The sequence below is a fragment of the Heloderma suspectum genome, chromosome 4 (assembly GCF_057233095.1).
Source record: "Heloderma suspectum isolate Gila_16-S chromosome 4, 16-S_ref, whole genome shotgun sequence".
Classification (NCBI taxonomy): Eukaryota; Metazoa; Chordata; class Lepidosauria; order Squamata; family Helodermatidae; genus Heloderma; species Heloderma suspectum.
The window spans coordinates 314,810,222-314,834,733 of NC_139461.1; the positions used below are offsets into that span (position 1 = coordinate 314,810,222).

A 24,512-nucleotide genomic window follows, 5' to 3' on the forward strand; every position below is an offset into this window, starting at 1 on the left:
CTCTGGTGCCTCTGGAGATTCTGCTCGTTCTGTGCCACCCCCCCCCCCGGGGTGAGGGACCTAATGACAGAAATGCCACTTGCTCTTCCCGTCACAGCCCAGCCTCCACCTTGGGCAGCACCTGATGGGAGCTTCCCATTGGGCCTGTCTGGGGTCATCTCCCCCAGGAGACCTCGGTTTCCCTGGCCTGCCCAGCCCCTTCCTCCAGATCTGATGACACCACAACGTGTTGCTCAGGGGGTTCATGTCACCCCTGGAAATGCCTTGTCTGCCTTTTCGTTGAGGCACATTCCTGGCTTTAATCACATCCTGTGCCAGTGAGTTCCACCTGCCAGCGACGTGTGTTGTGGACATTCCCTCTTGTGCTGCACAATGAGTCACCCACACTGGTTCTCCAAGCCAAGCTACTAAACAACTCATCTCCCCCCAGGGTTGGCATATTTATTGATGACCTCGTATGATTTTCCAGGCCAGTGCCAGGCAGCTATATTTTCAAGCTGTGAACCACAAGGAGATTCAGTCCTCATTCAATAATATTTTATTCCATTTCTTTCTGTCACGTTTATGCCCTGCTTTTCAGCCAAGAATGTCGTCCAAAGCGGCTTACAATTAATCCACAAAAGATGCAGTATACCAAGGATATGTGGAGATGTTTACGTCAGTCTCTTCTGGTCCCTGCCAGCTGATGTCACAGTCCAGGTTCCATCTGCTTCCGGTCTGCTTCACATAGTGCCTGGTGATGGCGAAGATGCTTCAGCCACATGTGCAGCCCTCCTGATGACCCACCTTCTGGCTCCCGTGGTCCCAGGATCACCTGTGTATGCAGTGCAGATGGGGGGAGAATCGCCTTAGAGTTGGAGGGGGCCTTGTAGGCCATCTAAGTCATAGAAATAAATAACTTGTTACATTCAAGCACCCCACTCCCAAGCAGTGAGAAATTTTATAGGTTCCAATGCTTACCCTGGATTTCATTTCCTTAGAAGGAGGTCACTGGAGATTTGTGGCATTTCTGTGATAGAAGGTTAGATACAGGCTGAGCATATGACGAGGGTTCACAGCACAAACATTCCAACAGATTCCTGCTCCCCATCAGATGTTTAGGGGAACCCATACTGCCATAGTTTGGATGGAATGTTACTAGCCAGCCGCTGTCTGTTGTCACGTCTTTCAGAGATGTTGCTTTACAGCACCACACTATAACCCTGTTTACTGAACTCTTAAGGATTACAAGAGATGGAAGAGGAGCTGTGTGGTCATATTGACCATCCCATAACAAATGTAATTTAGTCCAACTCCCTGCTCAATGCAGGAAAGCCAGAGCCAGAGCCCCTCCAACACATGGCTGTCTGCCCCTGCCTGAAGTCCTCCAGCAAGGGAGAGCCCACCACACCTCTGCTCTTGCCGGCGTCAAGAATGTATCCTAATGTTCCAGTGAAATCGTTTACCCTTCTGTAGCTTATGCCCACTAGATACAGCCCTGTCACCTGTGGGAGTCTTTGCCCTCTTCTGTGTGACACCCCTGCAGGGATGTGAGGCTTGCTATCATGTCCCTCCTCAGACTCCTCCAGGCCACATATATGCCATTGCTTCAACCTTTCCTCAGAAGTCTTACGGAGCTAGTCCCACAGTGTGTGACTGGGCCTCAGCCTCCGGGAAGATTGGGGGCATTATTTTGTCCCCAGTGTTGTTTAACATCTCTATGAAGCCGTTGGGAGCAGTCCTTAGGAGGTCTGGAGCAAGGTGTCATCAGTGTACTGATGACACCAAACTCTATTTGTCAGCAACATCTGAGTCAAGAGAGGCCGTGAATCTGAGTCAAGAGAAGCGGAAATAGACGTTTTTCTGGAATTCTCTTGCTTTCTCCATGATCCAGCGAAAGTTGGTGATTTGATCTCTCGTTCCTCTGCCTCTTCAAAACCCAGCTTGTACTTCCAGTAGTTTTCGGTTCACATGCTGCTGGAGCCTAGCTTGTAGGATTTTGAGCATCACCTTGCTGGCATGTGAAATCAGCGCAATTGTACGGTAGGTTGAACACTCCTTGGCATTGCCCTTCTTTGGAATTGGAATGTAAACTGACCTTTTCCAGTCTTGTGGCCACTGTTGAGTGTTCCAAATTTGTTGGCATATTGAGTGCAGCACTTCAACAGCATCATCTTTTAGGATTTTAAATAGCTCAGCTGGAATACTGTCACCTCCGTTAGCTTTGTTGTTAGTAATGCTTCCTATAGAACTGTATAGTTCTTCTGTGTATTCTTTCCACCTCTTCTTAATCTCATCTGCTTCTGTTAGGTCCCTGCCTTCTTTGTCCTTTATCATGTCTGTCTTTCCACAAAACATTCCCTTGATATCTCCAATTTTCTTGAAAAGATCTCTAGTCTTTCCCATTCTATTCTTTTCCTCGATTTCTTTGCATTGTTCATTTAAGAAGGCCTTCTTGTCTGTCCTTGCTATTCTCTGGAACTCTGCATTCAGTTGGATATATCTTCCCCTTTCTCTCTTGCTTTTCGCTTCCCTTCTTTCCTCAGCTACTTGTAAAGCCTCATCAGACAGCCACTTTGCTTTCTTGCATTTCTTTTTCTCTGGGATGGATTGAGTTGCTGTCTCCTGAACAATGTTACGGACCTCCGTCCATAGTTCCTCAGGCACTCTGTCTATCAGGTCTAATCCCTGAAATCTATTCCTCACCTCCACTGTATATTCATAAGGGATATGATTTAGGTCATACCTAAATGGTTTAGTGGTTTCCCCTACGTACTTCAATTTAAGCCAAAATTTTGCAATAAGAAGCTCATGATCTGAGCCACAGGCAGCTCCAGGTCTTGTTTTTACTGACTGTATGGAGCTTCTGCATCTTTGGCTGCAAAGGACATAATCAATCTGATTTCAATATTGACCATCTGGTGATGTCCATGTGTAGAGTTGCCTCTTGTGCTGTTGGAAAAGACTGTTTGCTATGATCAGCGTGTTCTCTTGGCAAAACTCTATTAGCCTTTGTCCTGCTTCATTTTGTACACCAAGGCCATGCCTGCCTGTTATCCCAGTGATTTCTTGACTTCCTACTTTAGCATTCCAATCCCCTATGATGAAGAGGGCATCTTTTTTTGGTGTTAGTTCTAGAAGGTGTTGTAGGTCTTTATAGAACCAATCAACCTCAGCTTCTTCAGCATCAGTGGTTGGGACGTAGACTTGAATTACTGTGATGTTGAATGGTTTGCCTTGGATTTGTACTGAGATCATTCTGTCGTTTTTGAGATTGTACCCCAGTACTGCTTTTCTCACCCTTTTGTTGACTATGAGTGCTACTCCATTTCTTCTAAGGGATTCTTGCCCACAGTAGTAGATATGATGGTCACCTGAATTAAATTCGCCCATGCTTGTCCATTTTAGTTTGCTGATTCCCAAGATATCGATGTTCAATCTTGCCATCTCATGTTTGACCACCTCCAGCTTACCTTGATTCATTGATCTGACATTCCAGGTTCCTAAACAATATTGTTCTTTACAGCATTGGACTTTCTTTTCACCACCAGACACATCCACAGCTGAGTGTCCTTTCGGCTTTGGCCCAGCCGCTTCACTCTTTCTGGCGCTGCTTGGAAATTCCCTCTGCTCTTCCCCAGTAGTATATTGGACACCTTCCGACCTGAGGGGCTCATCTTCGGGCGTCATCTCTTTTAGCCTTGTGATACGTTCCATGGGGTTTTCTGGGCAAGAATACTGGAGTGGGTTGCCATTTCCTTCTCCAGTGGATCACATTTTGTCAGAACTCTCCGCCATGACCTGTCCGTCTTGAGTGGCCTTGCACGGCATAGCTTATGGCTTCACTGAGTTACGCAAGCCCCTTCGCCACAACAAGGCAGTGATCCATGAGGGGTGCATGTACATTATAATGACCTTATTAGCTATGCAGGGTGTGTAACATAATATTCATGAGCTCTTTAAGCACACGCAGTTCTATAATAACGTGTCCTAACTCTGGGTTTTTTATCTAATTTTCTAATGTGGTTTCTACTTTGCTTAGCTAACCACACTTCTAACTTCATTTTAAGTTTCTTACCACAAAGTACCTTAGACGCTTGTTTCTACATCCTGTCTCAGCTCAGTCACTGCTCAAAAGCATTTGCGACTTATTTAATGCAAAAGCAACATTTTAACCCTTTCCTACAGGGTTCCGCTCTTGACATACAAAGCCCTAAATAACTCAAGATAACTAGGAGACTGCCTTCCCTTGTATACTCCCAGCCAACCTTTAAGAGCCTCAGAGGAGGCTCTTAAATTTCACCTCATAACATCACTGTGAAGGTTTGAGGCCTACAGAGGCAAGGGAAATGGTCAGGCCTAGAGGCCTGGAATTTTTTGTTGAAAGGAGGTATCCCTGAGAGGAGTAGTTTCATTTCCCCAGTTAAGTTTCATTTCTTCAGGTTTGAAACAGTACTTTCAGTTTGGGGGGAGGAGGGGGAGAGCGAGAGAGAGAGTCAGAAAGACCAGAACAGGAAGAGCAGAGTCAGGGAGACCAGAGCCTGAGGAGGAAGCAGCCTGGAGAAATCCAAGTACAGCTAGGGTAAAGGAACTTGCATTTTGCATCCTTAATTTTCTCTTAATGTCTTTTGTATCACTCAGCTCTATCATGTAAATACCATTAGTTGTGATTGCTTGCTTTAATTCACCAGTAAACTGTTGTGGTTAAATCCTGTATCTGGAGTGTCAGTCACCCCACACCTAGAGCCTAAACCCCACGTTATTGGAAAGGGGAAGGTAAAAGAAGGAAGGTGGGACTCTTAAGGAGGTGGGAGATCCTTATGGAGTTGCTCAGGGGGTCCAGGTCATAAGGTGGGAACCCTGGCAATCGGGAAAGTGGGCGTTCTCAGTAGCGGCACTCACCCTCTGGAACACCCTCCCCATAGAGTTTATTTTGTGTTTAATCCTTTTTTTTAATGTCCTGCTAATTTTTCCTGCACTAAGAGGGGAGAAATAAACTGCCCAGTATTATTAACCTGATTTTACAGATCGGATGGATTAGGATGATAAATTGCCATATTCCAGGAGGGGAGAGGACACTGAGGTAGAGAGTAGTTTATGACTGCTGGGAATATTACATCTTCTTCTGCAAGTTACAGGAAGGGGGCAGTGTTGCAGTTAGTTAATTCATGGGAATGTTGGCCACAGCTAGCCTTAGGATCTCTATAGATTACAGCGTGGTTTCCTGTGATTTGCTCCTCCCCTTCCTCCCCCTGTCCACCTCTGACCTTCTCCATTGCTGGGAGCACCTGTGTTTGCTCGCTGTCCTGCCAGTGTTACAGTACACAAAGAAACAGACCGAGCAAGTTGTGTCTGAAATCATTTTACCCTTTCTTCACTAAAGAAGGGCGCGGTCTCCTTTTCTTTCGCCTTTGTGTGCATGTGGAACTGGTAAATGCTCATTCTGTTCTGCCTTTTGTTTTTCTCTGCTAACCACCTTTTTAACAGGAGGTAGCAATACCAAATAATTCCCATCAGTGGCAACCTTGCAGTGGAGCCCAATGTTATGGCCCTCATATTGCAGTTTGGGGGGAACGGAGGGCTAAGGCCAAGTAACTCTTAACAGCCCTGTCAGGCAATGTAGCCGGGCAGTGTAATGTCATCCATGGCCCACATTTGGGCTGCGAGAGCTGAGAGACGACCGGTTGTAGGTGCAGTCCCAGTCCAGAGCTCCACTGGCTGGGCAGGGTTAGGAAGGGGCATCAGCGTTGCTCCACCAATGACAGTGTGATTTTATTTTTCCTGTTTTTCAGGTCGTCTTCCCTATATTTCCTTATATCCGCATATATTTCCCTTAAATAGTTAAGTTTATATCTTAAATGTAACAAATACAGTGAGAAATGTATGCGAAGCTTGACCCTGAATGCAACTAAATATCCTGAATGTACCCTATTACCCAAAACATTTAAGTGTCAATGGTGAACATCAGCTTTGGTCGCCTTGGTGGATGATCTACGCCAGGAACTAGACCGGGGGAGTGTGTCCCTGCTGGTTCTGCTGGACCTCTCAGCGGCTTTTGATACCATCGACCATGGTATCCTTCTGGGCCGCCTCGCTGGGATGGGACTTGGAGGCACTGTTTTGCAGTGGCTCCATTCCTTCTTGGAGAGGCGGACCCAGAAGGTGGTGCTGGGGGACCCGTTCGACTCCCTGGCCATTGGCTTGTGGAGTCCGTCAGGGTTCTGTTTTGTCCCCCATGCTATTTAACGTATACATGAAACCACTGGGAGAGGTTGTCCAGAGTTTTGGGGTTCGGTGTCACCAGTACGCTGATGGCACCCAACTCTACTTTTCCCTTCCATCTAATCCCAAGGAAGCTGTTGGGGTGCTGAACTGGTGTCTGTCGGCAGTAATGGACTGGATGAGGGCAAACAAATTGGAGCTTAATCCAGACAAGACAGAGGTGCTCCTGGTCAGTCGAAAGGTAGATCAGGGAATAGGGATTCAGCTTGTGCTAGATGTGGTTACACTCCCCCTGAAGACAAAGGTTCGCAGCTTGGGTGTACTTCTGGATTCAGCCCTGAGCCTGGATGCCCAGGTTTCAGCAGTGGCCAGGAGTGCACTTGCACAGTTAAAACTAGCGCGCCAGCTGCACCCGTTCCTTGAGATGTCTGACTTGGCCACAGTAACACATGCCTTAGTTACATCCCATTTGGATTACTGGAATGCACTCTACATGGGGCTGCCTCAGAAGAGTGTTCGGAAACTTCAGCTGGTCCAAAGAGCTGCTGCCAGACTGCTGACTGGGGCTGGCTACAAGGGAGCATACAACTCCCCTGTTAAAACAGCTTCACTGGCTCCCAGTCTCTTTCCGGGCACAATTAAAATGCTGGTCATGTCCTATAAAGCCCTATACGGCTCAGGTCCAGGTTATCTGAAAGACTGTATTCTCCCCTATGAGCCTGCTCGTGCCCTGAGATCTTCAGGGGAAGCCCTTCTCGCCATCCCACCACCATCACAGGCACGCCTGGTGGGAATGCGGGAGAGGGCCTTCTCGATGGCTGCCCCAAGGCTCTGGAACTCCCTTCCCAGGGAGGCAAGAGTGGCATCCTCCTTGATATGCTTTCATAGGCATGTAAAAACTTTTCTGTTCCAACAGGCCTTTGGGGATAACTAGTCTGGACCTGTGAAAATATGATGGATGGATACTATTTTTCTTGTTATCTTTTAATGTTTTGATATTTTTACAATTTTAATATTGATGATTTAATTATATTTTTAACTTTTGTACACTTGTATTTCTATTTCTATTTATAGGTTATAATTGTATAAGTTTTATGTTGTAAAGCCGCCTTGAGTCCCAGTATTGGGAAAAAGGCGAGGAGGAGGATGATGTGAAAAGGTTAATGTGTCAACAATTCTGTGTTATATCCATATGAAACATTCTACCCCAGGTCAGGAAAGTGAGGAGGGTGAATGGAGAATGAACGGCTTTATTGCAGGAAGGGTTAATGGGGGTGCCTTGGTATGTGCTGAAGATTGTCCAAGTATCAGTTAGGAAATACGGAGATGGGCCAATAAAAGGGGCATCACTAGACATTTTCATAACAAATAATAGTACTTTACTACCTTGAGAGGTGTTGGGAAATCAGAAGACCGTCAGTAACAACCATCAGTCTTGGAATCTGGAATCAACCAAGAACATACCGAACCCCTCTTTGATGCCATAGGCCCCAACGAAGGAAAAAGAGTATAAAATCCCTGAGCCTGCCAGTGTCCAGGAGGGGCGTGTTGCATCTGGATCGGTGTATGTGCACATACCACAGTATCCTCGATCCACGGGACACGTGTCAAGAGCTCTGGCCAAGTGCTCGGCAGCGTGTGGTGAGCGTGTGTTGGGTAGGAATAGGATTTCACCGTCCAGGGCACAGATAAGGCGCAGTTATCTCTGCACTGCCATACTCACTGTTTTGGAGGTTTTCATACGGACAGCAGGTCCCGCTTGAGCCTGGCTGACACTGTGTGCCCGGCGCACAGTCAGCAGGCGCTGGCATGCGCTGGGCGCAGGGAGGCTGTGCAGCAGACAGGGACTAACTGTGCATTTGGTCACTTCATGCACCACGTTTGGGTAACTGAGTTATGACCAAGTAGCTGGGGTGGGTTAGGGTATTTTTAGAAATGTGATGTTTTTAATGTTGAATTTTATTGTTTTAAACTGTGTTTATTACTGTACATTGCCCAGAGTGGCTGGGTGACCAGCCAGGTGGGCGATTAAATAAATTAAATAAATAAATAAATAACCAACCAACCATGTTTGAGTAACTAGGTTGTGGCCAAGGAGCGTGTGGTTCCTTGAGGTACTGGTAACTAAGTTTGTAACTAAGAGGTGTACTGCCTCTTAAGCCTCAAATAGTTTGCAACTGTCTGGGGAGGCTCGGCTGTTTGTTCCTTTATTTTCAATAAAGCTATTTTTTTCTTTCTCCAGCATTGGTTGTGTGTGTCCTATCTCCACCTCATAAGATCCCAAACTCTTCAGCCTGATCAACTGAAGAGTCCTGGGTATAAAATAAAATTCAAATCTCACACCAGCGAAGATGCCGCTGCCCCACTAGCTTAGATCCCAGTGCTGGACTGGATGGACCCTTGGTCTAATCCAGCATGGCTCTGCTTATGTTCTTATGTCTGTTCAGAATAGCAGCAGCTTATTTCCACCCCCAGCAGAATTGGTGCATAGCATTGCTCTGCCAAACAACCCTGTAATATGGTACATGGTCAGTATTCCCATACTGCAAGTTGGGGCAGGGAGTTACGACGACTCTGTAACATGACTGCTACATTTCACATTGTGGCTGAGTTTGACAGACAGTGGTTTACAATTACTCCCTAAGAAAACCTTTTGGAATTGCCACCTACACGATCTTTATTGATGAACTACAGCATCTAAATTACAGTTCTCCTCCCTATCGCAATATATATGGTACATCCTGGTATCAAGATGCAGACAGAAAGTAGAATAATTGCACAATACTACATAGCCAGGGCCTGCAGGAGAAGCCACCACCACCACCATCGGGGAAGAGGCGTGCTTGCCGCCGCTGGGCCTGCTGCTGCCGCCGCTGCCGCCACCACCACCACCAGGCCTTCCCTGTGGACTTCTGCCTGGCAGACCGCCAGTCCCTGCAAGACCAGGCCCCCAGGTACCGAGCCAGCTGTGCTGCTCCACCTGCCCCTCCCTGGAGGGGCTACATAAGCTGGCTGGCTGAAGTGGCCTGGGAGAGCCAGGGCCTGCGGGAGAAGCCACCACCACCACCACTGGGGAAGAGGCGTGCTTGCCGCCGCTGGGCCTGCTGCTGCCGCCGCTGGGCCTGCTGCTGCCGCCGCTGGGCCTGCTGCTGCCGCCGCTGGGCCTGCTGCTGCCGCCGCTGGGCCTGCTGCTGCCGCCGCTGCCACCGCCACCAGGCCTTCCCTGTGGACTCCTGCCTGGCATTTTTAAGGGGATTTTAATTGTTTTGTTTGTTTGTTTTATTTTGTTGGGGGGGATTTTGTTGTGTTTTTAGGGGTGGGTAGCCTGCCTGATAGGCGGGAGCGAGGGGGCATGTGTCCACCTGATGGAGGCAGTGGGGAGAGTGTTGGGGGCCAGAAGATAGCAAGGCTGGGCGGCAGGCGCTGGCGGAGCGCTAGGGGCAGGCCATGCCAGGTAAGGGGAACAAGGGAGAGATGTGTAGTATCTGTCCCCTGCTCCGGGCCTGTCCAGAGCCAAAGGATGGCTGGGGGAGGCGTGACCCCATCTTCTGGCCTTCGTTTGCTGCTCTGCAATGCCAGGTCTGTTACCCAGAAAACCTCCCTCATCCATGACATGATCCTGGATGAGGGTGCAGACCTGGCATGTATTACGGAGACCTGGCTGGCCGAGGCTGCTGCTCCAACCCTTGCAGCCATGTGTCCAGCTGGATTTTCGTATGCACAGCAGCCGAGGGCTGGGGATCGGGGAGGGGGAGTGGCTGTTATCTTCCGAGAGTCCTTGGTCTTCACCAGACCCCCTCTCCGGGAGACCAAGGTTGCTGAGTGCATGTACTGGAGGTTGGGCCCAAAGGGCAGTCTGGGGATTCTGCTCGTGTACCGTCCACCCCGCTGCACGACTGACTCCCTGGCCGAGGTGCTTGAGGTGGTCGCTGATGTGCGTGTGCAGTCCCCTAACTTACTGGTGTTGGGGGACTTCAACGTACATTCGGAGGCCATCCTCACAGGAGCACCTCGGGACTTCATGGAGACCATGGCCTCCTGGGAGCTGCACCATATTCTAACTGGGCCCACCCATGTAGCCGGTCATGCGCTAGACCTTGTGTTTGTTTCTGGAGAAGCGGGGAGTGATCTGGAAGTCGGGGGTATATCCACCACCCCCTTGTCATGGTCAGATCACTATCTGGTGATGTTGGACTTCTCAGTTCCACAACCCCTCCGCAGGGGTGGAGGACCCATTAAAATGGTCCGCCCCAGGCGTCTTATGGATCCAAATGGATTCCTGAACGCGCTTGGGGATTCTCTGGGGCATGCCAACGGCCACTCGGTCAAGACCCTGGTGGGTGGCTGGAATGCCGCAATCACTGGGGCATTAGATCGGGTGGCTCCGAAACGCCCTCTCCCCCTGAACAGGGCTCGGACTGCACCATGGTTCAATCCGCGGTTACGAGCTCTGAAACAGGAGGTGAGACGGCTGGAGCGCCGGTGGCGGAAGTCTCGCTCCAAAGACGATCAGACACGGGCTAGAGCTGTATCTTCAGCCTATCACATGGCGGTGAAGGCAGCAAAAAAGGAATATTATGCTGCCTCCATCGCGTCTGCAGAGTGCTGCCCCAGGAGGCTGTTCCAAGTGATCCGGAGCCTGGTCGGTCCTGTGGTTCCGGAACCACTGGAGCATTCTAAGGCCTCCTGTGAGGCTTTGGCAAGGCACTTTGCAGATAAAATTGATCAGATTAGGTGTGTTACTCTGCACGCTGTGGATACAGTTAGTGAGCAAGAGGCGGCCTGTGGCAAACCGGTTTTGTGGGATCGGTTCCAGCTTCTTCCTCCTGATGAAGTGGACAAGGTGCTTTCATCGGTACGGCCGACCACCTGCTTACTTGATCCTTGCCCATCTTGGCTCATTATGAGCTGCAGAGAGAGACTGGGTGAGGGGATCAAGGCGGTGGTGAACGCCTCCCTTGAGGAGGGAGTGATGCCATCAGCCCTCAAGGAGGCAGTGATAAGACCGCTCTTAAAGAAGCCCTCCTTGGATCCTCAAGTTCTGAACAACTTTCGCCCAGCCTCAAATCTGCCATTTTGGGGCAAGGTGATTGAGCGGGTGGTGGCGGTGCAGTTGAAGGCACACTTGGAAGAAACTGATTATCTAGACCCATTTCAGTCAGGCTTCAGGCCTGGGCATGGGACAGAAACGGGCTTGGTCGCCTTGGTGGATGATATGAGGAGGGCTCTGGATAGGGGTGAAGGCTCCTTCCTTGTTCTCCGCAACCTCTCAGCGGCTTTTGATACCGTTGACCACGGTATCCTCCTGGACCGCCTGGAGGGGTTGGGCATTGGAGACACTGTACTGCGGTGGTTCCGGTCCTTCCTCTCCGGCAGGTACCAGAGGGTAGCACTGGGAGAGGAGGTTTCGGACCCGTGGCCACTTGTGGGGTGCCACAGGGTTCCATCCTCTCCCCGATGCTATTTAACACCTATGTGAAGCCACTGGGGGCTATCATCAGGAGGTTTGGGGTGCAGTGTTATCAATATGCGGATGACACGCAGCTCTACCTCTCATTCAAATCTTCACCAAGGTTGGCCGTAGAATCCCTGTCCAAATGTCTGGAGACGGTGAGTGGCTGGATGAGGAGGAATAAGCTGAAGCTGAACCCTGACAAGACCGAGGTACTTTTAGTGGGAGACAAGAGGAGGCTGGGGGATGTTGACCTGGTGTTGAATGGGGTACGGCTACCCTTGAAAGACCAGGTCCGCAGCCTGGGGGTCATTTTGGACTCCCAGCTGTCCATGGAGGCTCAGGTGTCAGCTGTGAGCCGGACAGCGCTGTATCAACTCCATCTGATACGGCGGCTGCGCCCCTTCCTTCCCGACCATCTGCTCCCATCGGTAGTACATGCCCTGGTCTCCTCTCGCTTAGACTACTGTAATGCGCTCTACGTGGGGTTACCCTTGAAGACGGTTCAGAAGCTGCAGCTGGTACAGAACGCGGCAGCTCGCCTGATTAAAGGCAGCCGCCGGCGAGATCACATCACTCCAGTGCTGAAGGAGTTGCACTGGTTACCAGTTGTTTTCCGGGCCAAATTCAAGGTGTTGGTTTTGACCTTTAAAACCCTATATGGTTCCGGCCCAGCCTATCTTAAGGAGCGCCTCCAGCAACAACAGACAGGCCGCTTAACAAGATCAGCCTCAGATGGCCTTCTCTCTGTCCCATCAGCCAGGACAGCTAGACTGGTGGGGACGAGGGAGAGGGCCTTCTCTGTGGTGGCCCCCACTCTGTGGAACTCCCTCCCTAGGGAACTCCGTCATGCCCCCTCTTTAATGAGCTTCCGTCGTGCATTAAAAACGTGGTTGTTCAGGCAGGCATTTGGGGTGGGTTAGGGTATTTAAAAAAAAAAAAATGGTAAAATTTTATTGTTTTAAATTGTTTTATGGTGGGTTGTACATCGCCCAGAGTGGCTGGGTGACCAGTCAGATGGGCGATTAATAAATTTAATAAATAAATAAATAATAGCAATATTTTGAGTGAACTTGTCTAAAATTTTCACTTGACATCATCATAGTCACACTGAAATAAAGAGAACAGTAAACAAGGTTCCCAAACAAAGCAGAACAAAGCAGAGGTAAATCTTACTAAATTGACACCTCCATCACCACCTTAAGCCACCCCAAACCCAAACCAAGCAAGCACACAGCAGAATGCAGACACCTCTACCTCCATTTGGATGCAACAGAGTTGTGCTCTTATACCTCTAACAGTGTAAAATGGAGGTTCTAAATCCAGCCAGAAGTCAGGGCAGGTGTATTACTTTACTTTCTCTCTCCCTTCTTTACACTGGAGAATTCCAGCTACTATTGCAATGGCAGTTCTAAAATTGCTACAACACAGCACCCAAAAGAGCAAGACGACCCCAGAGAATACATGGGAATGCACCCATCTGTGAGGAAAGTCATCTAGATTTTCTGGTACAAATAAGTGAATGAGTGACATTAATAAAGGGGGGGGGGGAATGAATGTGGAAGCATCCAGGTTTATTTTTTAGAGGCTTCCAGGACTGTGGCTCAGACCTAGCTCCCTGCACAGTGTCTCCCCACACATCAAACACAGGCTCCCCATCATGAGAGCCACTGCCGACCTCAGGAGGCCCTCCCACTGCATCCTCCAAATTAGTGGCCAGGTTGTCAGAGTAGTCATCACTCCACGCATGATGATATGCATAAGCGTTGAAGGCAACCAGTTTAATCTACAATTAAGTTCCCTACTGTGTTATTATCTTTGCCATTACTCCCATTATCAGTTACCATCACCATAGTCACCATTATCATCATAGTCGTCATCGTCTTCGTCGTCGTCCTCATCGTCGTCCTCGTCATCCTCGTCCTCGTCATCCTCGTCATCGTCCTCATCGTCGTCGTCGTCCTCATTGTCGTCGTCCTCATTGTCGTCGTCATCGTCGTCGTTGTCATCTGGTTTTTCACTGGGTTTTTCATGGGCTGGTGGCCTTCTACCAGTTGTAGGTTTTCTACCAGTTGTAGGTTTGTCAACTTCAATATTCAGATCTGGCTTTTCAGCAATTTCCTGCTTCCCGCCAGGTATTGTCTTGTCCCCAGATGTGGTGTTGGCATTGGCTCCATGTCCAGTACTAGCAGCTGGTTTTCTGATGTTTTCGCTGCACATTGGCTTTTTATTGGATGTGGATTTTCCATGGATCATGGATTGCTGCTTCTCAGGCACGGAGCTGCTTTGGACCACTTCAGTATCATTTATCAGTATACATAAAAACTTAGTCCCCGCATTTTCTTTATGCTTAGACGTGGCTTCACTCTGCTGGTGCCTCCTAGTGTCGTTGCCATGGAGCAGAGATGGCATTCCAGAGATTCCTGAGCATGGAAGAGAGACACAAGGCACAGGAGGTCAGCCTCCTCTCAGTTCACTGCAGCTGCTCCCAATCCCCTTATGTGTGTCTACTCCACTTCTCAGCTCTGGGCTTAGTCCTGGGAAACAGATGTGTGCGAGGGAAGGTTGGGGACAAGAGATACAGGTTCCTAGCCTCCTTGTAACTGTAATAAACCAGGAGTGCACAACTTGCAGCCCTCAGCCACTCCCTATGTGGCCCCCAAAGCTGGCAGGACTCCACCCACTTTTCCACACAGCCCAGCTTTTAAACTGGGGTGCAGGATGGTGGGGAGAGAAAACGGCTGTTCCCTGGCTTCTGGGGGTGCTGTTTTCCTTCTGCTAACAGCAGTGGGGAAACAACAGTCTTGGTGGTGATCTCTGTGAGGTGGGAAGGGCTGTCACCTACACACACACACACACACACACACACACACACACACAATCCCTAGATCTCAGCAAGCAGGGAAGGAAGGTTTTAACCTCCCCATCCCTGTCCACTGAGTTGTGAGTGGAGGGGGAGGAAGTGTGTGTGTGTGTGTGTGTGTGTGTGTCTGTGTGTGTACGCGCGCGCGCATGCCCATGAATAAGGACATGTGCACCTCTGCCCCCTGCCAGCTGGCACCACATAAGAACATAACATAAGAACATAAGAGGAGCCCTGCTAGATCAAACCAAGGGTCCATCTAGTCCAGCATTCTGTTCATACAGTGGCCAACCAGCTGTCAACCAGGAAACCTTAAGCAGGTGGCCCTTGGGGCGGAAAAGCTGGTGCACTCCTAGTATAAACCATTGCCTCTGAATGGCACAGAATCAGACACAAGTAGCAAAAGAACAAAAGGAAGTCACGGCGTGGGGCCTCCCTTAAAAGCAACCGCTGACCTCATTAGCCAGCTGTGCTGGTTAACCAGCAGTTATAAATCAGCACAGCCAAAGGCAGCTCTCCACTGCAAACAACAGCACCGTAACCTCTGCGTTTCACTTCAAGACACCAGGCTTGGCAGATTCCTAGGCTCTCAGCTATCCACCCTGACTGCGCTCTCGGACACCCTTTGACTGGCCTTGATGCTCCATAACTGACTCTTGTGGGTTGACCTCTGGGCTGCTTTGACCTCACCTCTGCCTGTTCCTGCAAAACCTCTGTGGAATTCCTGTGCGTGACCCTGGACTAAACTGGTTGCTCCCTCTCTGCTGCTCCTGGGGCCATCTGTGCCTTGCCCAAGGCCCTTGCCAGCAGTGAACCAGGACAGTCTGGATGTCAGCCCAGCTCCTGCAGAGAAGCCAGTCTTGACTCGGGATTCGCTCAGGTGAACGGGCGGGACGGGCCTGGTCTCCCCATAAGACACAGTGAGCCATATGGCTTAGGCGGGGGGGGGGGGGGCGGATCACAGACATGCTCCTACATCACCAGGAGGTCAGCCATCAGCATCGCCAAAAGCTGGGCTTCCCTCACGGATGGCGATGGCTTCCCACCTGCTGCAGGGCACCATCCCATCTGTTGCTCCGAGGGAGCAGGGCGGCTCTCCCATAAGCAGTGATGAGCCACATGTCTCTGCCTGTGGATCGGGAGGGGCAGAAGATTATGTGCAACCCATCTGCCGGCTAGAGGGATGCCCACCACCCACACAACTAGCTGCATTTGAACAGCAAATACGGTTTAAAGTTACTTCCAAATTTAAAGTTTGAAGCTTCTTTAAACAGTATTTGCTGCTGCCAAGGCAAAGTGAGGGCGGCACACGTGGCCTCCATGCCTGCCTCACCCACAATGCCTTGGTCTGCAGAAGGGCCCCTCGGAGAGAGTTACTGACAGGTGAGATCGCCCATGCAAAAAAGCGGGGTGGGGGGGATCGCCCCCCCCAGGCAACGTGACGCCTTGTGCCAGCCCTGAGCAGAGATGCCAGCTCTATTGTGCTTCACATCCAGTAATGGAAGCCACCTCTACGTCCCCACCACAGCACATCTTGTCCCGGTTTGAGGTTAGGTGTGGAATTATGTGGTATTTGATGTGGGTTTTGCCTGACTGTTGCCATGGGCCGCAGTGCCACCATCTTTTCCTCCCCTGTGTCTGCCACCCAGCCTGTTACAGCAAAGTCCCCCTGATATGCAATGGACGGGCGACTAATGAGCCATTCCTGGCATGTGGCTAACGGCCCATTCCCTTTGGGGTTTGCTCTGGGACAGCTCAGTGAAGGGGATGTGGATCCTTCGCTTTCTCCCAGAGCCCCCAAAGCGAGTAAATTTCTGGCCCATGGGAAGCATGTCAGGATTGGCTCGAGGATACCTGAGTTTTGAGGTCCTTCCTCTCACAGCATTGCAGGCAATGGCATGACTCTGGTTACCTGGAATCTGTTCCTGCTTGGGAATCTATGCAGAACATGAGGGATTTGCCTCAACTCTACAGAGACCTCCTTCTGGAAGTGGTCTCAAATATCTCTTTGGCAGCTACACGCCATGAACCTTAAGAACAGAAGAGCCAGGCTGGATCAGACCAAAAGCCTGTCTACTGCAGCAATCTGTGCCCACAGTGGCCAACCAGCTGCCCATGGGAAACCCATAAGCAGGACAGGAGTGCAACAGCATCCTCCGAGCCATGGCACTTAGCAACTAGTGCACACAGGCATACTGCCTGTGATACTGGAGGTAGCACAGAGCCATCAGGACTGGTACCCATGGATAGCCTTCTCCTCCATGAATTTGTCTGACTCCCTTTTTAAAGACTTCCAGGTTGCTGGCCCTCCCTACCAAGCTGACCATCACTAGCCTGCCCCTGGCTAGAGTCCTTCTCCTTTCATAGGGCTCTTTATCTGCTTCTTTCTGGCCCCCTAAATAACTCTGCTTAAATGAATTCATGGTGTGAAGTTTCAGGGGAAAAAGGGAAGGCAGCTAATAGTTTAATACGTTTTTTTGTAAACTAGAATGTATTTATTTATTTCATATAATCAAAACGCACACAATGAATTGAAAGGAAAAATTCAAACCAGTGATTTGTAATTATCAGGAAGAATCCATGGAGCAACAACTAGCGGCTAATAAGGCTTCCTGACAAGCAATTCGTGTCAGGCCAGCCCAGATTCCAGCCTCAGCTGGTCCAACCATGGAGGCGCAAGAGGCAACCTGCTGGAGTGCCCCATGCCACAGGTGTGCAAAAGGGCTCCTTTCCAATCTCCTTCAGTCGCCAGGTCTTGGTTTAAAGGGGGCTGGTGAGGAGCTAATGGGAGCTGGAGCAACTGCATGTCTGGACTGCAGGGATTAGTATTGCTAGAATCAGGAGCCTGCTCCCCCAGTTGTTACATCCTTGACATGCCCATAGGATACCCGAGATGGCCTAGGGAGCCACAACACACATACCCCGCCACCACCAAATGGCGGCTACGTCCCCGTGTCAGGGCCCGGCTTCAGCACTGCCGTGGGCCTTGTAGATTACAGCTAAGATTTTATTGGAAGTAGCCTGGAAGGGCTGAGGCCTACTCAGCCTCTGGAACGTCAGAGTCCGTGCGAGCTTCTCTCTGTCAGTGTTCTCAGAGCAGAGCCACAGCGGAGTCACCCGACTCCTTGTCTGCCTGCTGATCTGGCCTTGGCAGGCAGGGAGGCTGGAAGCAGCCCGTGAAAACCTGACCGAGGTGGGGTGGGGTTTGCAGAAGGGTCGCCCGGGTTGAAACGTCACTGCTGGAGGGCTGAGCAATGACGCCCTGTTTAGACAGGGGCCTTGAGGGAAGGCTAAAGGTCCATGTCTGTCAAGGGATCCAGAGGGGAGTCTTTCAGTCACACCTTCCCTTTTAAGCTGATGCAAAGGCGAAGAACCTTTGCTAGGAACATCTCATCTTCATTGCCCGAAGCCTTCTCTGTTTGGCTCCGTCATCATCTGAGCCTCTGGAGGCACTCTGCACATGGACTCTCCCTTAACTGGAACTTTGGATTGCTAAAGACTTGCCATGAAAAGTACTGTGAGGCTTTTCGTAGACTTGAACTCTCATTTGCTGTGGATTGTGTGTCTTTGTTTGTCGTCAGCTCAGCGTACCAGCAAGCTGGGTTTGATCTATGACTTTTAGACTTTTCTGCCTGGACTCATACAGTGTGGAGTTACCAGTGTGAAAGCGGTGGCACGGAACTCCTTGTGTGTGTGGGTTTACCCCTCCCCTGGTCTTAATAGGCCCTGATCATGTAGCCTGGAGTTATCAACAAAAGTTTCAGAGTTGAACTAACTCTCTGTGGGTGCGGTTTTGTTTAGGCCTTTCAAGAATTTACCCCTTGCCTGGGAGAAATCATTCCCATTCCTTGTCTGGGGTTTGGAACCCTGTGTATGGATTGCCTGGGTTAGATACGCCAGGAATTCTGCGTCTCTTACCTTCTGTTCAGAGCCATGGAGATGGCAACAGGGAAACCATGTTGATGAGGGTCTCAGTCACGGTGGTAGTTATAGAATCATAGAATAGTAGGGTTGGAAGGGGCCTACAAGGCCATTGAGTCCAACCCCCTGCTCAGTGCAGGAATCCAAGTCAGAGCATCCCTGACAGATAGCTGTCCAGCCTCGTCTTGAAGGCCTCCAGTGTGGGACAGCCCACCACCTCCCCACGTAATTGGTTCCATTGTCGTATTGCTCTAACAGACAGGAGGTTTTTCCTGATGTTCAGCCGGAATCTGGCTTCCTGTCACTTGAGCCCATGATTCTGTTTCCTGCACTGTGGGATGATGGAGAAGAGATCCTGGCCTTCCTCTCTGTGACAACCTTTCAAGTACTTGAACAGCACCATCATCTCTCCCCTCAGTCTTCCCTTCTCAAGGCTAAGCATGCCCAGTTCTTTCAGTCTCTCTTCATAGGGCTTTGTTTCCAGTCCCCTGATCATCTTTCCTCTGAACTCTCTCCAGCTTGTCTGCATCCTTCTTAAAGTGTGGTGCCCAGAACTGGACACAGTACTCCAGATGAGGCCTAACCAGTTCTGAGTAGAGGGGAGCTAGTACTTCCCAGAATTTGGGAGCTATGCTTCTATTAATGCAGCCCCAAAGAGCATTTGCCTTTTTTGCAGCCACATCACATTGTTGGCTCACCTTCAGCTTGTGATCGACAACAATGCCAAGATCCTTCTCGCTTGTAGTGTTGAGCCACACATCGCCCATCTTGTAACTGTGCATTTAGTTTCTTTTTCCTAGGTGCAGAACTTGGCATTTATCCCTATTAAATGTCATTCTCTTGTTTTCTGCCCAGTGTTCCAGTCTATCCAGATCACTTTGAATTTTGTTTGTCTTCCAAAGTATTAGCTATCCCAGCCAATTTTGTGTCAGCTGCAAATTTGATCAGCATTCCCTGCACCTCCTCCTCCAAGTCATTCATAAAAATGTTGAAGAGCACTGGGCCCAGGACTGAGCCCTGTGGTACCCCACTCGTTACCTCTCCCCAGCTTGAGAAGGTCCCATTGATAAGCACTCTTTGAGTCCGATTTTGTAGCCAACTGTGGATCCACCGGATCATTGTTCCATCTAGCCCACTTTGAGCTAGTTTGCTCATCAGGATATCTTGGGGCATTTTGTCGACAGCTTTGCTGAAGTTGAGGTATATGATGTCCACAGCATTCCCACAGTCCACAAGGGAGGTTACTTGATCCAAAAATGAGATCAGATTAGTTTGGCAGGATTTGTCCTTGACAAATCCATGTTGGCTTCGAGTAATCACTGCACTGTTGTCAAGGTGCTTCCAGATGGATTGCTTTATCATCTGCTCCAGAATTTTCCCAGGGATTGATGTCAGACTGACTGGTCTGTAGTTCCCAGGTTTCTCGTTTTAACCCTTTTTGAAGATAGGGACAACATTAGCCCTACTCCAGTCATCTGGCACTTCACCCATCCTCCATATCTCAAAGATAATAGACAGTGGCTCTGAGAGTTCTTCTGCCAGTTCCTTTATTACTCTAGGGTGCTGTTCATCTGGCCCTGGAGATGTGAACTCATTCAAAGTAATTAGGTGTTCTTGACTATATGCCTATTGATCTCAAGCTGCAATCCCGCCCCTTCAGCCTGAACTTCGCCTTTGCCAGGGGGGTCATAGACCCTCTTTTGGGAGAAGACTGAGCCAAAGTAGGAATTGAGCACCTCTGCCTTTTCTTTGTCATGTTTTTTTTTTGCCATCCTTATTTAATAGCTGAACCACCATTTCTTTCCTCTGCCTTTTACTATGCACGTAGCTGAAGAAAGCCTTTTTGTTGCTTTTAGCATCCCTCCCTACCTCAGTTTGTTCTCAGCTTTAGCCTTCCTGACGCCACCCCTGCAATTCTGTGCTACCTGCCTGTACTCTTCCTTTGTTGCTTGGCCTTCTCTCCACTTCCTATATGTGTACTTTTTTGTTTTCAGGTCATCCCTAAGCTTTCGGTGAAGCCACATTGGCTTCTTCTGTTGTCTTCCACTGTTTTTTCTTGTTGGAATTGTTTGTGATTGTGCCTTGAGAATTTCCTTTTTTAAAACCTCCCACCCATCTTGGACTCCTTTTAGAGTCGCTTGCCATGGGACCTTGCTTATAATTGTTCTGAGTTTATTAAAATCAGCTTTTGTAAAATCCAGGGTACGCATTTGGCTACACTCGGCTTTTGCTTCCTTCAGAACCAAGAACTAAAGTATAACATGGTCGCTTTCCCCCAGAATTCCCATAACTGCTACCTTATCCACTAAGTCATCTCTGTTGGTTAGGTTCAAGTCAAGGATAGCCAATCCTCTAGTTCCTTCCTCTACTTTCTGTAGGAGGAAGTTATCCGCTACTAAAGTCAGGAATTTCCTGGAGGGGCCATGTTTTGCAGAACTTCTCTCCCAACCAGTATCGGGGAAATTGAAGTCCCCCATTACTACTACATCATGGTTCACTTGAAATACTGGCTATTTGCTTTTCAAAAGTTTCATCCTTGTCTTCTCCTTGATTGGGTGGCCAGTAGTAGACTCCGACCACCAGGTTCCTTTTATTCTTTGCTCCATTTATTTTGATCCAGATGCTCTCGATGGGGCTACCAAGCTCATCCTCCTGTATTTCTGTGCAGAGATATGTATTTTTCACATACAGTGCAACCCCACCTCCCTTTCTGTTCCTCCTGTTCTTTTTGAACAAGTTATATCCTTCAATTGCTGTATTCCAGCCATGAGAGTCATCCCACCAAGTCTCAGTTACACCTATTAAGCCATAATTTCCCTCCTGTATTAAGAGTTCAAGTTTGTTCTGTTTATTTCTCATACTGTGTAGTGCTTAGCTTGGGACTGTTCTGGAATTATACACAGCCTATAGCTACTGACCATCAGCTATATGTTTTCTGAACAGCGTAACCATTAAGATTTTGCCGTGGATTCCCTACAATAAAGAAATCTCACTGATTTGGGTGTCCGGTGTCAGATTGCCTCAGCATGAGTGTTGGGGAGATTGGGAAACATGACACCTAGTCGCAGAGATGACGGATCACTTTGCTGGCATTTCCCACAGGCACTTAATACCATCATCAATTTCCAATTGTGCCTTTAACCAAGCAATTATGAAAATTAATTGAGCAACAAGCACCTGAGGATAATACCCATCAGAGTTTCATCACTCCCAAACGCAGAGGGAAAAGTTGGGCGGCGGACAAGCGTCGCCAGCGACGGCAGGCGGAGCGGCGGCACGGGGCCGGCAGACGCGCTGCCCGCGAGGCTGGGCCCGCGCCTCGCCCTGCGGGAGGAGACGCGTGCTCGGGGCCGCGGCGCGGAGGCCAGGCCGCCCAAGAGCGCCGCCGCGGGGCTCCGCGCCCCGCCTCAGCGGAGGGCCCCGAGCCGCCCTCCCGGGCCCGCCAGGGCCCCCGCGGCAGGCGCCAGGGAAGCCGCCTGGCGTCCTCGCCCGCCCCTCCGGCCGGAGCGCGCCGCGCGGCCGTGCCCGCCCCAGCAGCTGCGCGGGCGAGGGCCGCGGGGCGCCGCGCAGCGCCCCGGCTCCGGGACGCGCTCCCGGCCTCCCGGGCCGGACGAAGGCCTCCGGCTCCCGCCAGGCGCCGCGGGCCGTGGGCGGCGGCCCTGGCCGGGCGCGCCTCCACGCGCCGCTCGGCCCCTGCTCCGGCCTCGGCGGCGAGGGCTGCCGGGCCTGGGGCAGCTCGAGGCCGCGCGGCGCTCCGCGAGGGATGCGCCCGCAGCCTCCCCGCCGCGTGCTCCCGCCGCGCCGCCTCGATGCAGCAGCACGGCCGTGTCGCGAGCCCGCCGCGCCCCGGGCCTGCGGCCCGCCGGAACGGCCCCCGGCGGCCCACTGCACGGGGCCTTGGAGTGCCGCGGCGGCGCTGGCGGGCGCCCATCGCTGCTCAGGAGTGGGCAGGGCGGGTGATCCGGATTGGGGCCCGGAGTGCGGGGGGCCTGAAATCCACCCCCGCGTGGCAGCTGGGAGCCGCGAGAAAGATCCCCGGGGCCCCTCAGGTGGCGGCGCCCGGCCCGGAGCCCCGGCCCGGCCCGGCCCGGCCGCGGCCTCTACTCACTTCGGGAGGGCGCCGCCAGCAGCCCAGGGCAGAGGACGGAGGCGCCCAGAAGGAGCAAGAGGCCTCCTGGCTTCATGGCGGTGCTGAGGGGCGCCTGAAGTGCCCGGGACCGACCTGCGCCAGGATATAAGGGCCGGCCTGGGTGGAGCCGCCTTGGGAGTGGAGGAAATGGCTTGCAAGGTGACTTAAAGGAACCTCTCATTGGGCAGCCTAATTTCACACCCTAATAAGCCACCTTGGAGTACATGAACTAGGGTGCATCTTCATTACCTCTGTGGAACAACCATATTGACCATTGTCTGTACTGAATGTAGATGGCAAGAGTTTAGCAGAGAAGTTGGACTTAGTTATGCGTGTGAGTATATATATTCATGTAGAGAGAGGAAACCAGGGTTAGGGTTGCCAACTCAGAGTGAATACTTAAAAAGTAACCAATATAAGGTAATTTGGCACAGAATGAACTGTGCTGCATTTTTCTGATGGCAGGTAGTGTTTGATAGGGCAGGTTGGCCATTTATGAAGGCCGCTTAATATGGCTTCCTGTTTCCAACCAGTTACTTTAAACGGGCCAGATGTGGTACTCCAACAACAAGGACTGTAGTAAACGGGCAGCTCTCAAGACAAGGATGTTTACTGTCACCAGTGGTTTACTATTATATATGTGTGCTGAAATACCAGCTGCTGTGGTAAGGTCGGACGTTGACATACATGGTCTTAAAGCAGCAGACAATGAGAACAATAAAACATAAACATGTTCTGCTTTTTATGTAGAAGATGTGGTATTTTTCATAAAGACCCTGAAATCATGGAAGTTAAGGCTGTTAATGGCTAGTAGTCATGGTGGTTCTATGCATGTCTGAAGACCAGTTGCTGGGGAACACAAGCGGGAGGGTGCTCTTGCACTCATGTCCTGCTTGTGGACTTCCCATGGGCATCGGTTAGCCACTGAGGGAGCAGAACGCTGGGCTGGATGGACCTTTGGTCTAGTCCAGCAGTGTTTTTCTTAGGCTCTCAAGTTAACCTCAAAGAAACTGGGCTCTTTTGTCACAGGCCACCATGCCTGCCTAGTACTAGAACCAAGGTGAAAAATTATGCTTCTCCCTCACACCTTTGCTCTGAGAGCCAAACCTCTTCATCCTCTGCTCTTGACCTGCCCCCCCCCTTGCACTGACTGCATTGCACTGGCAAATCAATAACAAGTTTGGGAAGGTCCATAGCCCAGTGGGAAAGACCCTGCTTTGCATGTAGGATGTCCCAGGTTCAATCTCTGACAGTTCCAGGTAGAGCTGGGAAAACTCTTGCCTGAAACCCTTCTCTGCTGCAACTGTGTCCACTCAGTGTTGTCCAGCAGAGTTTTGCAGAACGCCTAAGACCTTTTATGATCTGGGTAGGATGAAAGTAGGTTAAAAGCTTTGGAAGTCCACTGTGATTAATTTCAAAGACACTTTACAGATAAAATTGCTTGCATCTATTCCCAACCATTGTTATTGTGGAATCCATTCCAGTGGTCGCTACAACTATGTCAGTGTTCTAAGAACATAAGAAGAGCCTTGCTGGATCAGACCAAGGGTCCATCCAGTCCAGCATTCTGTTCACACTGTGGCCAACCAGCTGTAGACCAGGAACCCACAAACAGGGCATGAGCACAACAGCACCCTCCCACCCATGTTCCCCAGCTCACTGCCTCTGGTACTGGAGGTAGCACATAGCCATCAAGACTAGTAGCCATAGATAGCCTTTTCCTCCAGGAATTTGTCTAACCCCCTTTTAAAGCCGTCCACATTGGTGGCCATCACTACTTCCTGTGGTAGCGAATTCCATAATTTAACTCTGCGCTGTGTGAAGAAGCCCTTCCTTTTCTCTGTCCTGAATCTCCCACCAGTCAGCTTCATCAGATGACCCCTAGTTCTAGTATTTTGAGAGAGGGAGAAAAATGTCTCCCTATCCACATTCTTCACACCACGCAT

At 50.4% G+C, this 24,512-nt stretch overlaps 1 protein-coding gene across 2 annotated transcripts; it reads right to left on the minus strand.

The window, feature by feature from the left end:
* Positions 1-521: 521 nt before the first annotated feature.
* Positions 522-22,706, minus strand: LOC146349110 (uncharacterized). 2 transcript variants are annotated; one of them, XM_084854594.1, is made up of 3 exons: positions 22,546-22,706; positions 13,513-14,076; positions 522-814 (listed from the first exon to the last, which is right to left on the minus strand). In XM_084854594.1, exons 1-3 carry the CDS (start codon positions 22,619-22,621, stop codon positions 723-725), a joined length of 732 nt encoding a protein of 243 aa, XP_084710720.1. In that variant the 5' UTR covers positions 22,622-22,706; the 3' UTR covers positions 522-722. The 2 variants fall into 2 exon arrangements, with proteins under 2 accessions (XP_084710720.1, XP_084710719.1); XM_084854593.1 differs by lacking the exon at positions 522-814 and adding an exon at positions 8,857-9,438.
* Between the last annotated feature and the right edge of the window lie 1,806 nt (positions 22,707-24,512).

Coding starts and splice junctions, on each gene's coding strand:
- LOC146349110 (XM_084854593.1), bottom strand. CDS start 22,621: ATGAAGCCAGGAGGCCTCTTGCTCCTTCTGGGCGCCTCCGTCCTCTGC. Junction 14,077..22,545: donor GCTGGCGGCGCCCTCCCGAA/GTGAGTAGAGGC, acceptor TTCCATGCTCAG/GAATCTCTGGAATGCCATCT. Junction 9,439..13,512: donor TGACGACTATGATGATAATG/GTGACTATGGTG, acceptor TAAAAATGCCAG/GCAGGAGTCCACAGGGAAGG.